This window comes from Chelonoidis abingdonii, chromosome 14 (assembly GCF_003597395.2).
Source record: "Chelonoidis abingdonii isolate Lonesome George chromosome 14, CheloAbing_2.0, whole genome shotgun sequence".
In the NCBI taxonomy this organism is placed as follows: domain Eukaryota; kingdom Metazoa; phylum Chordata; order Testudines; family Testudinidae; genus Chelonoidis; species Chelonoidis abingdonii.
The window spans coordinates 41,247,076-41,261,000 of NC_133782.1; the positions used below are offsets into that span (position 1 = coordinate 41,247,076).

Below are 13,925 nucleotides of genomic sequence, written 5' to 3' on the forward strand. Positions count from 1 at the left end.
CCAATGACTTTATTGCTTTACTCCTTTTGTATCTGATCATCAAGCCCATTTGGGTGGTTTTAGCGGCTCTTGCTTCTGATGTACCTTTAAAAAATTTCTGTTTTATCTTTGGATTTTTTTGGCTAGCTGTTCTTCAAACTCCTTCTTGGCTTTTCTTATTATGTTCTTGCACTTAATTTGGCAGTTGTTTATGCTCTTTCTATTTGCTCACTAGGATTTGACTTCCACTTTTTAAGAAGGTCTTTTCATCTCTCACTGCTTCTTTTACTATGGTTGTTTAAACCACAGCGGCTCTTTTTCAGTTCTTTTTACCTGTGTTGTTCTTAATTTGGGGTACACGATTGAAGTTGGGCCTCTTTTTATGGTGGTCTTTAAAAGCGCCCATGCAATTGCAGGGGATTTCAACTTTAGTCAGTGTACCTTTAACTTCTGTTTAACTAACCCCCTCATTTTTTCATAGTTCCCCCTTTTGAAATTAAGTTGCACAGTTTTCGGGCTGTGAGATGTTTCTCCAACCACAGGGATTTGAATGCTATTGTTATTTATGGTCACTATTTAAGTGATCCTGCTTATAGTACCTCTTGACCAGCTCCTGCACTCCCACTCAGGATTAAATCTAAGAGGTTGACCTCTTCCTTGTGAGTTCCCGTCTAGAATTGCTCCATGAAGTAGGTCATTTAAAGTTATTGAGAATTTTTTATTTCTGCATTTTCATCTTGAAGTGAATTGTTCATGCCATTCAATATGGCTGATAAATGAAATCCTTCATTATTATTGGGTTCTTATTTGATAGCTCTCTAATTTCCCTTAGCATTCATCATCACTTTATTACTGTACCTGGTGAGGTGGTCAATACTAGGATCTCTATGTTATATTTTTATTAGAGAGAAATTTCTATCCATGAGATTTCTATGGAACATGGGATCACTTAAGATTTACTTCATGAAATCTATATTTTCTTTCACATTATAGTGGCCACTCCTCCCAGCACACCTGCTCTGTCCTTCCGATATATTTTTGGTACCCCGGAATTATTGTGGTCCATTGATTGCTCTCAGATCCACCAGGTTTCTGGATGCCTATTGTATTAAATATCCTTCTTTATCATCAAGGCACTCTAGTTCACCCATTTATTTTTGGGACTTTCTAGCATTTTTGTAACAAGTACTTTAAAAATATGTCCTTGTTTATTTGTCCTTGCCCTTATTCTGATGTGTTCAGATTTTCTTTTTTTATGGTACTGTTTATCATTGATCTGGCCCTTTACATTATCCTCTCCATCCTCTGCTCCTGACTATAACCTTGGAGTTCTTATCATTAAACTCTTTCCCTAAGAGAAGTCTGTGTCCAATCCACATGCTTTCTCTGCAGCAGTCCCCATATCCTAGTTTTTAAAAAACTGCTCTACAACCTTTTTAATGTTTTACTAGATCAGCAGTCTGGTTCCACTTTGGTTTAGTGTGGAACCCATCTCTCCTGTATAGGACTACCCCCATCCCAAAAAGTTTCCCATTCTAATGAACGTAACCCCTTCGCTCTACAACCGTCGCTATTGAGACTCTGAAGCTCTGCCTGTCTACCTGGTCCTGCATGTGGAACTGGGAGCATTTCTGAGAATGCCACCATAGAGGTCCTGTATTTCAGTTTATCTTCCCTAGCAGCCTAATTTGGCTTCCAGGACATCTTCCTACCCTTCCTATGTCATTGTACCTACATGTACCACGACACGGCTCCTCCCAGCACTACACATATATAGTTGTCTAGATGCCTCGAGATATTCTGCAACCTTCGCACAGGGCAGGCAAAGTCACCCATCAGTTCTCCCGGTCATCACAAAACCAGTTCTTAAGTTTAATTGATCAATCTCCCATTAGTAACACCTGCCTTTTCCTAGCAACTGGAGTTCCCTCCCCTGGAGAGGTAACCTCAGTGCGAGAGGCAACCCCAGCACCATCCGGAAGGAGGGTCCCAACTATGGGAAGGTTTCCCTCTGTTTCCATTGACTGCTCTGCTTCCCTGGGCCTTTCATCCTCCTCAACAGCACAGGGGCTGTCTGACTGGAGGTGGGACAATTCTACAGTGTTCCGGAAAGCCTCATCAACATACCTCTCTGCCTCCCTTAGCTCCTCCAGTTCCGCCACCCCGGCCTCCAAAGTCCGTACGTGGTCTCTGAGGGCCAGGAGCTCCTTGCACAGACTGCACACATATGCCACCTGCCCACACTGCAGGTAATCATACATGCTACACTCAGTGCAATAAACTGGATGGCCCCCACTCTGCTGCTGGGCTTCTGCCTGCATTGCCTCCTAGTTAATGTAAGAGTTGTTTAAAGCAAGAAGTTTTGAAAGGAGTTTAGTTTATAGATTTTAAGGGGACTAAAGGGGCACAGATAGAACCAACAAGAGACCTCCGCTCCCTTCCCACTCCCCTTCCAAACTCCCTTCCGAAACTCCCCGTTAGCAGCCCCTGTTCACAAAACTCCCTGGTCGCTTGTGCGTGGCTTTATAAAGCTCTAGCCTGTGTGAATGCCCTGCCCACTGATTAAGGCTCAGCCTATTACCAGAGGCTTTTAGCTTTCAAACCTTCCTTGAAGCTCACAGCCTCCAACTGCCAGCCATAGCACATGGTCAGGAGGTCACATTAGAGGGTAATTAGAGTCCCTTATAACCTTAAAGTCTATGAGTCTATGAGTCTCTGACACCCTTCTTGAGCAGTGGGAGTCTGCAGTCCAACTGGCTTAGACAACAAAACAAAGGTCTAATTTCTCCCATCATCCAGTTACTTATAGACCTTCCCCCTCACCTGGAGTCCAGACACACCCTTTTGGAACAATGCAGCAGGAAAGCAAGAGATGCATGCACTTTACTCTTTACAACACAACACCAGAGTTACACATCTTAGGAAAACTACATCCTCGGTGCATCCCCGTCAGTCTGATCTCACCACCCCAGCAGACCTAGTTCTGGTCAGCATCCATAGCTAAGCACAGTCTCTCCAGCACATCCTGTTTCCATGTGCTTGGGTCGGGGGAATTTCCCTGCTCTGGATCTTACCCCTGTTTGCTTCTGCGTTGAGAGTCAATGAATGTCAGCAGGCCTGCCAGCAGAAACCCAATTGTCCCAGGACAGAATTTTTAGTCCACGTTGATGACCAGTCATGGATTTCTCCCTCTCAGCGCTTTACAAGGCATCCTGCTCCCTAGCATGGGCAGCAGTGTTCAGAAAAGACTGATGCTGTCAGCACTGGACTTGTTTTCACTAGCACCTGGGTGTCCTAAACCAACAAGGAGGTTACAATCGAAAGCAAAGGTCTCAGTGAAGGTGACAATCACAAAATTGCTAAAGCACATAGGCCTGATATATCACTGGCACCGTACAACTATAACTGTGCGTTCATAAACTTTGTGTCAGTGAATATCCCAGGTGTTTTCTTTTTGTTTTTGTTTTTTTTAATAGAAAATGCTGTTGGTGGGAGTTGAGGAGTCATTTAGACAGTTGTAACTGTCAGAGATTCCTAGAAATGTGGAGCTGAGAGAGACCTCGAGGAGTCATCAAGTCCAGTGCCCAGCTCTGAGACAGGACCAAGGAAACCCAGCCCAGCCTTGACAGGCGTTTGTCCAACCTATTCTTAAAACCCACCATTGACGGGCATTCCACAGCCTCCTTGGAAACCTAGTCCAGAGTTTAACTACCCAAATTATTAGAAAGCTTTTTTTAATATCTAACTTAAATCTCCCTTGCTGCAGATTAAGCCCATTATTTCTTGTCCTGCCTTCAACAGACATGGAGAACAATTGATCCCTGTCCTCTTTGTATCAACCCTTAATGTATTGAAGACTGTTTTCAGGTCCCCCTTAGCTGTCTTTTCTCAAGACTAAACAGGCCCAGTATCTTTAGCCTATCTTCCTATGTCAGATTTTCTAACCCTTTGATCATTTTTGTTGCTCTCCTCTGGACTCTCTCTCCACAAGGGAGTACAGCACTCAGGCAACGCCACAGGTGTGATATTTTAACCAGACAACGGAGAGAGAGAGAGTTACAATAGCTCTAATTTATACCTTTGTAAAATAGTGAAGTTTTCACTTGTCACTTTCAGCAAATTCGTTCCTTACCAATTCATGACCATGAAAGAGATTCTGACTGTACATTCCTATGGGATTGTATAGTCATATCTGTATGGCCACTTGGGTGTGTTTCTGGGTCAGTTTCGGTGTGCTTGTAGATGTGTGTGTGATTGCACATGTAGGCTGAAACTGGGATTTTCAAATACCCCTAAGAGATTTAGGTGCCTGAATCAAACTGAAAGGGCTATGGGATCTGAATGGCTAACTCGTCTGGACTCTTTTGAAGATCACAGCTTTATGTCTTTGTATGTTCACATACCTATGCATTCCATTATACTTGTTTGTGGGTCTGTAGACATTTGTTTGTTTGTCTGTGTTTGTGCATACACCATTGTACTTGTGTGTGTACATTTGTATCTGATTCAAATTGTGTCTATGCATTCAATTTTCTGTAAGTATCATTGTAGGACCTAGGAGCCCGGTAATATTCAAAATCACAAAGCTGAGGATGAAATGCATGAGAACTGGGAAGAAGGCATTCTTGGATGGAGGAATCTGATAGTGGAAGGAGCTTCCAGGGTCAGATGAGGTGAATCCATTTTCCGTCTTTAGGAAACACTGCAAAACCTTTGGGAAAGCTTTTCCACCTTCCCACTTCCACAATCCTCATACTTGCCACACAATGCCCCCTTCTGGCCCATGATGTAGGATTCTGTGACACCTACTTCGACTTTACCCCTTCTCTCCCAAAATCCAAAACCAAGAAAACCTTCCACAAGACGAGCTGGTATCTCAAAAAGGGAGGAATGTCCAACACTTTGAAGTCAATTAGGTACTTCTCTATTGCTACTGATTTTATGGGAAAGGCGCTCAGATGCTATGGAGATAGGTAGAAGTATAAAATGATTTAGATAGATAGATAGATACATAGATAGATAGAGATGAGTTTATCTCTCTGTGTGTCTAAATATTTGTCTGTTTATGTGAATCTCAAATCTAACAACTAATATTCTTGCTTTAACCTTATGTGCAAAGTATGGTTAATATTTAATTGTCATGTATTTATTAATAGTTATATTTCCCTGAATGCTCATGTTTGCTCCCTGGTTAAAGAGTTTGGGGGAACAGGGCTGAAAGGGGAGATAGGAACTTCCCATGGTCCAGTGCGTTCTCAGCTCCATCCTGAGAGTGCCAACAAAGTAGGGCAGTTAGTTCCCAGCATGATGGTTTGGTCATGATCAAGTGGACAGTGTCCCATTACAGTCTAGTCAGACTTCATATCAGTTCCACTAAGAGCTGTGTTGTTGATGTCACTGACAGTTATTGCTAAAAGTTTTTGGCCTAGCAATCAATTATATTTTTTCTTGAAATCTATAAATACTAATGATACCTCCTTATGACATGTATTTGTACCTGGGAAGCTTAGGAAAAGTGTCCAGGTTCTAAAGGCTCAGGTTTTTAGTGCAGCAAATACAGTTTAACAATGATGAAGAATATGTTTACAGGAAATGCTTGGAGAACTGATCTACCTTCACCTAGATCAACAAGTACCTTGCAATCTGGACTAGGACATCTCTGAATGGAATGGCTGTTTCTGTGTTGCTGAGTTGATTTAATTGATTTAAAATGTTTACATACAGAATGCAATTACTAATCTCCTGGGCACCCATTGTCAGAGAGAACCCTGGGGATTTGATCCCAGCTGTCACTTAACAATATAGAAAGGATCTACGTCTGAGATTCTCTAGCAGAGAAGTTTCTCTGCTGTAGGTTAATGAGTTTCAGAAACAAAGCAGTGGATCACAAGTGGGAAGGTAAGTAAGAGACAGTCTGGGGCATTTTCCTATGTTACTCTTATGGCCTCCAAGTTCATTTTCTGGAGCCATCAACACCTAAATTGTCTCCAGAATTTTTTATCTCTATCTCACATCTCATCACTCACTCTAACTTACTTTTATGTATCTAATCTACAGAATTGTCCTTCATCTTTTTCTCTCAGTCTTATATAAGTTACTGTGCATCGTGTCTCGGTATCAAGGTTAGTCATCTTAATGAATGTCTCATCAATCTGCCTCTCGACTATCTATTTGCAATGTAATTTTCAAAGACATCTAAAATATCTTCATCAACGGAGTAGTCTCTTGTCTCTCCACAGATTTGAGAATCCCTCAGACACACCAGAGAATCCTCGCTGTCTAGAAGAACAGGAACTGGTCCACCTGTATTCCAGCATATGAGAGGTAAATCTAACCACACTGGCTGGAAGAGAAGTTTCTGACTAGACAGGATGAACCATGTGTCTGGGCTGTTAGCTGTTGGTTTGGCTAGTGCTTTTCCTCTTGGCACTCTGGGATCTCATTCTCACTCATGGAATGGCACTGAATGAGGTAGGGAAGTGGTTAAAATGTGGGGGTGCTCTTTAATCATTATTCACAGGGTTTTAAGGCTGTCACAGCAAGAAACAAGTCAGAGAGATGGTGATTTTCCCATTTCTTCATGACTTTTGTGTGTGTCTCCATGACTCATGCAGCAGTGGGGTCTCCTGCCAGGGCCGCCCAGAGGATTCAGGGGGCCTGGGGTCTTTGGCATTGGGAAGCTCCCGCTGCCAAATTGCTGCCGAAGACCCAGCACTTCAGTGGTGGGTCCCGGGGCAGAAGGATCGCCCGCCAAAGTTCTTCAGGGCACTTCGGCGGTGGGTCCCAGGGCAGAAGGAACCCCTGCCATGGGTCTTTGGGGCACTTCTTTGGCAGGTCCTGGAGCGGGAGGACCCCCCGCCGTGGGTCTTCGTGGCACTTTGTCGGTGGGTCCTAGAGTGGGAGGACCCTCTGCCGCCGAATTGCCGCCAAAGACCCAGAGCGGAAGAAGTTCTGGGAACCCGGGCCCCATGAGAGTTTTCCAGGGCCCCTGGAGCAAGTGAAGGACCCCACTTCAGGGCCCCGAAAAACTCTCATGGGGGCCCCTGCAGGGCCTGAGTCAAATTGCCCCACTTGCCCTCACCTCTGGGTGGCCCTAGCTCCTGCAGCTCTGGTTCCTCTGGACTGGGCTCAGCTTCCCCCTCCAAGCATTTTGACCAAGTGCGCAGGATCTCAGTTCCTCTCAGGTGTGGCCCGGCTGCCCTCCAGAGCAGACACTGCAGCTGCTGATGTTCCTGAGGCGAGAGTGGGACAGGATATCAGAATCAGCAGGCAGCCGGCTGAGGCAGGAGCCAGTGCAGGCTGGGAAAGGGGTGGGCTAGCACTGAAACAGGCACAGAGCAGGAGCAGGAGGAGCAGGAGGAAAGGTGGCTGATGTAAAGCTGCTAGAAATTTGTAGGTCCCCCTCCCCCTCCCGCCCCCATTGAAAAATCGAAAACAATTACAAGAAAGCAGAAACTTCCCATGAACATTTTCATTGTTTTTGAAAACCCAGTTTTCCACTCTTTTTTAAAAAGATTCAATGAATATTTTTCAACCAGCCATATCCATAATGTATGACTAAGTCTAGCGGTGTCTGCTAATCGGTAAAGGAATATAACGGGGCAGAACCCCAGCTGAGGTAAATCAGTGAAGTTCTTTTGAATTTGATGAACCAGATACATAGCTGGTGTAAATGCAGCTACACTGGTCTTGGCTCCATTTGTGAGTCTGCTGGGTTTTCTGTTGTACATTTGTCTACTTGAACGTCTCTGTACACCTGTAGTTTTATTTAAGTCTCTCCATGGGGAACGTGTTTGAGCAGGATTTTTTATTCTGTGCCTGAAAGGACTTCCCTGAGAATGTGGGTGTTGTGTAGATGTCACTCTCTAGGTTTGTTGTGTGTGTATGTGTATTTTTATGCATTTTGTGTAGGCGCGTGTGTGGGTACAATGGACTAAATTCTGTTCTTAACTGCATTAGGTATCTTGATAATTTAGTTCAGTGTAAATGAAAATTATGCAACTTAAATAGAAATTTGTGGCGTGACCACTTGCACAACAACAAAAAAATGAAGTGCACATTTTCTAAACAGATACACACCAAAGTATACACATCGTCAAATAAAACACAATTTTCCATGCACCCTACACAACAAACACTGCACCCACAGTGATAATGCAATCACACAAAAATATACAAACACACAAACTCTATTCAAGTATACATGGTACATTGCACTTTTAATCCAGCTATCTAGCTATCTCCATACACATCTATCTATCTATCTATCTATCTATCTATCTATCTATCTATCTATCTATCTATCTATCATGGAGTCATCAGGGCTGTGCTCTGTAACTACTCCATATAAAGCCAGTCAGGACTTTGGGGGAGCATGCCTCCTGCTTCCTAGCATACTGTCTCCAGGGCAAGAAGTTTACACAGCTTCAACCTTCCTGGGTCTGACCTCAGAGCATTCAGCAACCCCTTCCACACTGTGTGCTTCTCACAGTGCGTCCGCCTGGGCAGGGCTCCTGGGGAAGGGAGAGGGCCCTGCACTCCAACTCCGCAGTCAGACATGACTATCAGCCAGCCAGTGAAACAGAAGGTTTATTAGTCAACATGAACACAGTGTAGAACAGAAGTTGTTAGCACAGAAATTAGTGACTTTCAGCCAAGTCCATCATGGGGGGAGGGAAGTCCAGAGCCAGGGCTCTGGTCCTCCCTGTGTGCCCCAAGCCACCTGAGACTGTCTCGCTTCCAGCTGCCTTGTCCCTGCCCTGCCCGTTGCTCCTCCTCCGGCCTTTGTCTCACTTCCCAGGCCAAGAGTCACCTGGTCACAGCCCCCTCCTGGGTCTCAGGTTAACAAGCGGTTACGATAGCATCTGTGCAGGCAGCTGGATCACCCCCACAACCAATAGTCACACACCCTTATTCTCACCATCTAGACATTGGTGCAATATACAGGGAAACTGAGGCACACACAGCATTAATACAAAACAGTAAGACTCACATAGGCACACATACAACATAACAAGGGAAAATCCCCACTATGTTACACTATCTATCTATCTATCTATCTAATCTATTTAGTATATTGTTTTTTTCTTTCTTCCTGTCTCTTTGCTTAGTTACCAGTGGCCTGATATAAAGCCCACTGAATCCTATGGAAGGATTGTCACTGAGTTGGATAAAGGCAGTGGAGAGCTCTGTGATCTAGTGGAAGGGACACTGGGCCTGCTCTATGAGCTTGTTTATGTCAGGTCAACTCTTTTTGCCTTTTCCATTGGTAAAATGGGGATAATGTATCATGCCCCACCCCCCGGTTAAAGCCCTGAGACAGTAAAGTATTTGCTTGCTTGCTTGTGTGTATGTGTGTGTGTGTGTTGCTGCCTGATTACTTCTGGTTCCACATGGTGTCCTGTTGACCGGTAAGTCCGAAACTCTGGTATTTGTATCTTTGGAAAAAAATATCGGATGGCAGGCACTCTATAAGTTCCAGGTATTAATATACAAGTTTCATCGACAATGTATCTGAGTGACTCATATTCTGTAATGACTTTCCCCCCGCAAAAGAAATAATCTCTCAGGTACATTCATGTTTTCAAGTGGAACGTTTGTATATCTTATAACAAGATTACTATTAAAATTTTATTCCCATTTCTTGGAAGAAACACCATTGAATGTTGAAGCATGGAGAGACGAAATCAAACTGTGTTGAAGGAGTTCATCATCTCGGGATTTTCCAGCCTCCAGGAGATGTGGCTATCACTCTTCAGTGGGTTTTTGTTCACTTACCTCTTCACCCTATTTGGGAACACCTGCATCATCATCCTTGCCTTGGTGAACCAGAGATTCCACACTCCCATGTATTTCTTCCTTGGGAACCTGTCCTTTCTGGACATCTGTTATACCACCACGACCATCCCCCAGATGCTGGTTCATCTCCTGTCAGAGAGGAGCAACATCTCCTACACAGGCTGTGTGCTGCAACTTTACTTCTTCTTTTCCTTCGTGGGCACTGAGTGCCTCCTGCTGGCAGTGATGGCCTTTGACCGCTATGTTGCCATCTGTAACCCGCTGCGTTACACACTGATCATCAACAAAAGCATTTGTCTCCAGCTGGCAGCTGCCTCCTGGGTGAGTGGCTTCCTTAACTCTGCAATACACACAGTCTTCACCTTCTGGTTACCCTTCTGTGGAGACAACCATATTGATTACTTCTACTGTGATATCCCTCCGTTGCTGGAGCTGTCATGTGGGGACACCTCTCTCAACAAACTTCTGTTGCTCTGCATTGGCCTTTTCATAGCCTGGACCCCCTTTGCCTGCATCCTTCTATCATACACTTACATTATCTCAACCATACTGAAGATGCCCTCTTCCAAGGGGAAGAGGAAGGCGTACTCCACCTGTTCATCCCACCTGACTGTGGTCCTTCTGTACTATGGCAGCTCTATCTTCTCCTACCTGAGACCCAGTTCAAGTTACTCACCAAGTAGCGCCAGACTGATCTCTGTATTATATAGCGTCTTAACACCAATGTTAAATCCCATCATTTATACAATGCGGAACAAGGATGTGAAAGAAGCTTTGAAATACGTGATACATAGGATGTGAATGAATATTATTCACCTCTTCTTCGCCTGTTGCTGCCTTCAGTTTCTTCATCTTCTTCTTCTGCTTCTTCTGCAGCACCATCATCATCCAAATATTTACAAATAACTTATAGTATAAACCCACAAACAGCATTGATTCAATTCTTATTCATTTGGGAACATGATACTGTATCTGGGTTTTTAATTTTTGTGTTCATTTCTTACTCTCTCTTTTCTGTAAACAAGCATGGCAAATTATAAGGAATGTTGAGTGAGTTGCATGAAAGACATAAAGACATTACAGCTACATTTTTATTGGTAAATGTCAGTAAACGTGGATTTCACTGTACACACAAAGAGGTCTGACTGCAGGAGCTGTGGCCACCAACAAAGAATGCAGCGACCACATTTCTCAAGACAAAGTATCATTTAATGTTAACAATAGGAACAAAGCTGGGAATGGACCCAGGGGGCTGAAGCAGAGCTGGGAGCTTCTCACCGCTCTGCTTCTGGCGGGGGGGGGGCGGGTGCTCTGGGGCTCGGAGTTTTAGTTACAGGGACAGCGCTGGGGCCAAAACCACTGCTCCCCTCATAGTTAAAGTCCCTAGCCCCAGTGCCACCTGTGGGCTGAAGACCCGAGCTCCAGAGCTCCCCTCAAATCTAAAGCCCTGAACGCTCACTCCATCCCTCCCTGGAGCCCTGACCTCCCTCACCCTGATGCTGTAGCCCTACTCCTCCCCTCCCCGCTAAAGCCCTGAGGCAGTAAAGTATTTGCTTGCTTGCTTGTGTGTGTGTGTGTGTGTGTGTTGCTGCTACCTGATTTCTTCTGGTTCCACATGGTAAGTCCAAAACTCTGGTGTTTGTATCTTTGGAAAAAAATATTTACAGTAAATCCTCAGTTAGAATTTCAGATAGATTAATAATTCTGCCTCCACCTAGATTGTTGCCAGGGCCAGCTCCAGGGTTTTTGCCACCCCAAGCAGTAGAAAAGAAAAAAAGCGGCAATCACAATCGGCGGCACTTCAGCAGCAGCTCCACTGCACCGCTTTCTTCTTCTGTGGTAGGTCCCTCCAAGAGGGACCAAGGGACCTGCCACCAAATTACTGCCAAAGAGCCCGATGTGCGGCCCCTTCCCCTTGGCCACCCCAAGCACCTTCTTGCTGAGCTGGTGCCTGGAGCTGGCCCTGCTTGTTGCAATGTATAATAATAAAAGGAATCGTATACTGACAGGCAATTCACCTCAGTTTGTTCATGTGGGTGTACATTTTAAGCTGCTTATAAATTCGTTTTAGGAATACACATGAATGCTTAGCGAGGTGCAGAGGTTTTAAATGTGGTATTTGTTACCTGTAGGTGGGGACACAAGTGGACAAGCACTCAAAAGAGTTTCTCTACATCAGAATATACACAGATAATTATCATACACATATGTACAGTATACACAGGTATTTAGTGCAATATTGTTATACTCAGACCCTCAAGTAGTTTGAAAAGTATTTAACACAGTCATTATTTTGTATATCTAATGTACAGTATATTTGGTGCATACTTGATGTAGGACTGAATGAAATTCTCTGGCCTGTTGTAGGCAGGGGTTAGACTAGATGACAATAATGGTTTCCCATTGCTTTAAAATCAAGGAATCTATGATATACATCCTGATGCTACAATCAGATCTGCTAGCATAGACATCTGCACCTGCACAGAACATAATGGAAATTAAGATCTACCTCACAGAGCCATTTTGTGACATACACAATTTAGGCTTGTAAAGTTCTATCAGAATATTAGATAGAAAGTCATTCACAAGGCCTGAGACTTTGGTCAGAGGGAGGTCTGGGGAAATGCTTTCAAGAGTCAGCCAAAAAATGTTGCACCAGAGAGACAGAGCAGGAAAAGAGAAAGCTTAATGGATTTCAACATAGAACTGTTGGGAATTTTTATACTATTGAAATATTGATTAAAATTGCGAGGTTTACACCCACTCACAAAGCGGAGATGTTCTGAAACACTTCTCATTTTCAACCACATACGTATATTTTTTCCTCTAACATTTCAAATTTATAAAGATATATTTTGGAGACAGCACTTTGACTAAATATTCTCATTTCTTTTTCAATCAACTTTCAATCTGGTCAAAAGATTTTGAATTTCAGAAGTTTGGTAAACAAAAATCCTTAACATTTAGATTAGAAAAGTACATATTTTTTAAACATGATTTTTCCTACTTGTTTTCCTACAGAACAGGTCATTTCCTCCCTGCAGATAGCAACAGGTCAAGGAATAAATGAGAGCCGGGGGTGGAGGGAATCAATAAAATGCTAGTGGATTTCTCCCATTCTTCCAATTCTGACTAACTCTACTTTTCTTTCTCTAATTTCTCTAGCAATGTGAAAAGATGCTTTTCTCTACCATTTTCCTAAAGGTTTCCTTCACCACTTTGTTCCTCAGTGTGTATATTATTGAGTTAAATACTGGTGTCACAACCTTGTCCATGAGGGAAATCACCTGATCACTCTCTGAGCTGTAGCTGGACTTGGGCCTCAGATAGGTGATAAGAGCAGGTCCATAGAACAAAGTGACCACCATGAGGTGGGAAGAGCACATGGAGACGACTTTCCACTTTCCCTCTGTCTATGGCAGCTTCAGGATGGTGGCAATAATGTAGGCGTAGGACAGGACTATCAACAGGAAAGGGCTCATGATGAATAGTCCTGACATGGCCAAGAAAATGATCTTGATCTTGGAGGTGTCCGTGCATGCCATCTTCATCACTGATGGGATGTCACAGAAGAAGTGGTGGATGTGGTTGGAGCTACAGAAGGAGAGGTTAAATATCCATGTGGTCTGAACCACTTCCACCAAGATGCTGATGACACATGAGGTTGCTGCTAGCTGAGCCCCAGCCCATTCACAATTGTTTGGTGCCTACATTGGGGCTAGAAGGAGGCACCTATCTCTGTTTGTGATCCACAGCAAAGAACCCTTCTCCTAGTGTCAAGCAGATTAGGCTTTGGTGCCTAAATACCTTAAAAAAATCTGGCCTGTAGCCAACTAAACATGGGGGTTCTGAACTTTTATGGATATGGACCTATGGAAATATGGGGCTAGATCTCCATCTGGTGAATATTAGTTTATTTCCATTGAAGTTGAGCTGCAACAAAAATGTCAGATGAAATTCAATGATGATAAATGCAAAGTAATGCACGTTGGAAACCCCCAGGTTTACTTGTCTACAGCCTAGATTTTTTTAGATATTTAGGTACCTGAAAAGAGTTTCATCTGTATGAAGTGCTGCCTGATAGAGCTGATGGGAGAAAAGATCAGAAGATTGGAGATGCATGTGGAAACTCTGGTTGAGTTTAGAAG

The 13,925-nt window shown here is 43.8% G+C and overlaps 1 protein-coding gene across 1 annotated transcript; it reads left to right on the forward strand.

Annotated features, from left to right (window-relative positions):
- Window positions 1-9,651: 9,651 nt before the first annotated feature.
- On the forward strand, window positions 9,652-10,578 carry LOC116820443 (olfactory receptor 5V1-like). Its single transcript, XM_032772916.1, has one exon. It carries the CDS (start codon window positions 9,652-9,654, stop codon window positions 10,576-10,578), a length of 927 nt encoding a protein of 308 aa, XP_032628807.1.
- Window positions 10,579-13,925: the final 3,347 nt, after the last annotated feature.

Bases quoted from the DNA above. Each gene is read 5' to 3' on its own strand.
- LOC116820443 (XM_032772916.1), top strand. From the start codon at position 9,652: ATGGAGAGACGAAATCAAACTGTGTTGAAGGAGTTCATCATCTCGGGA.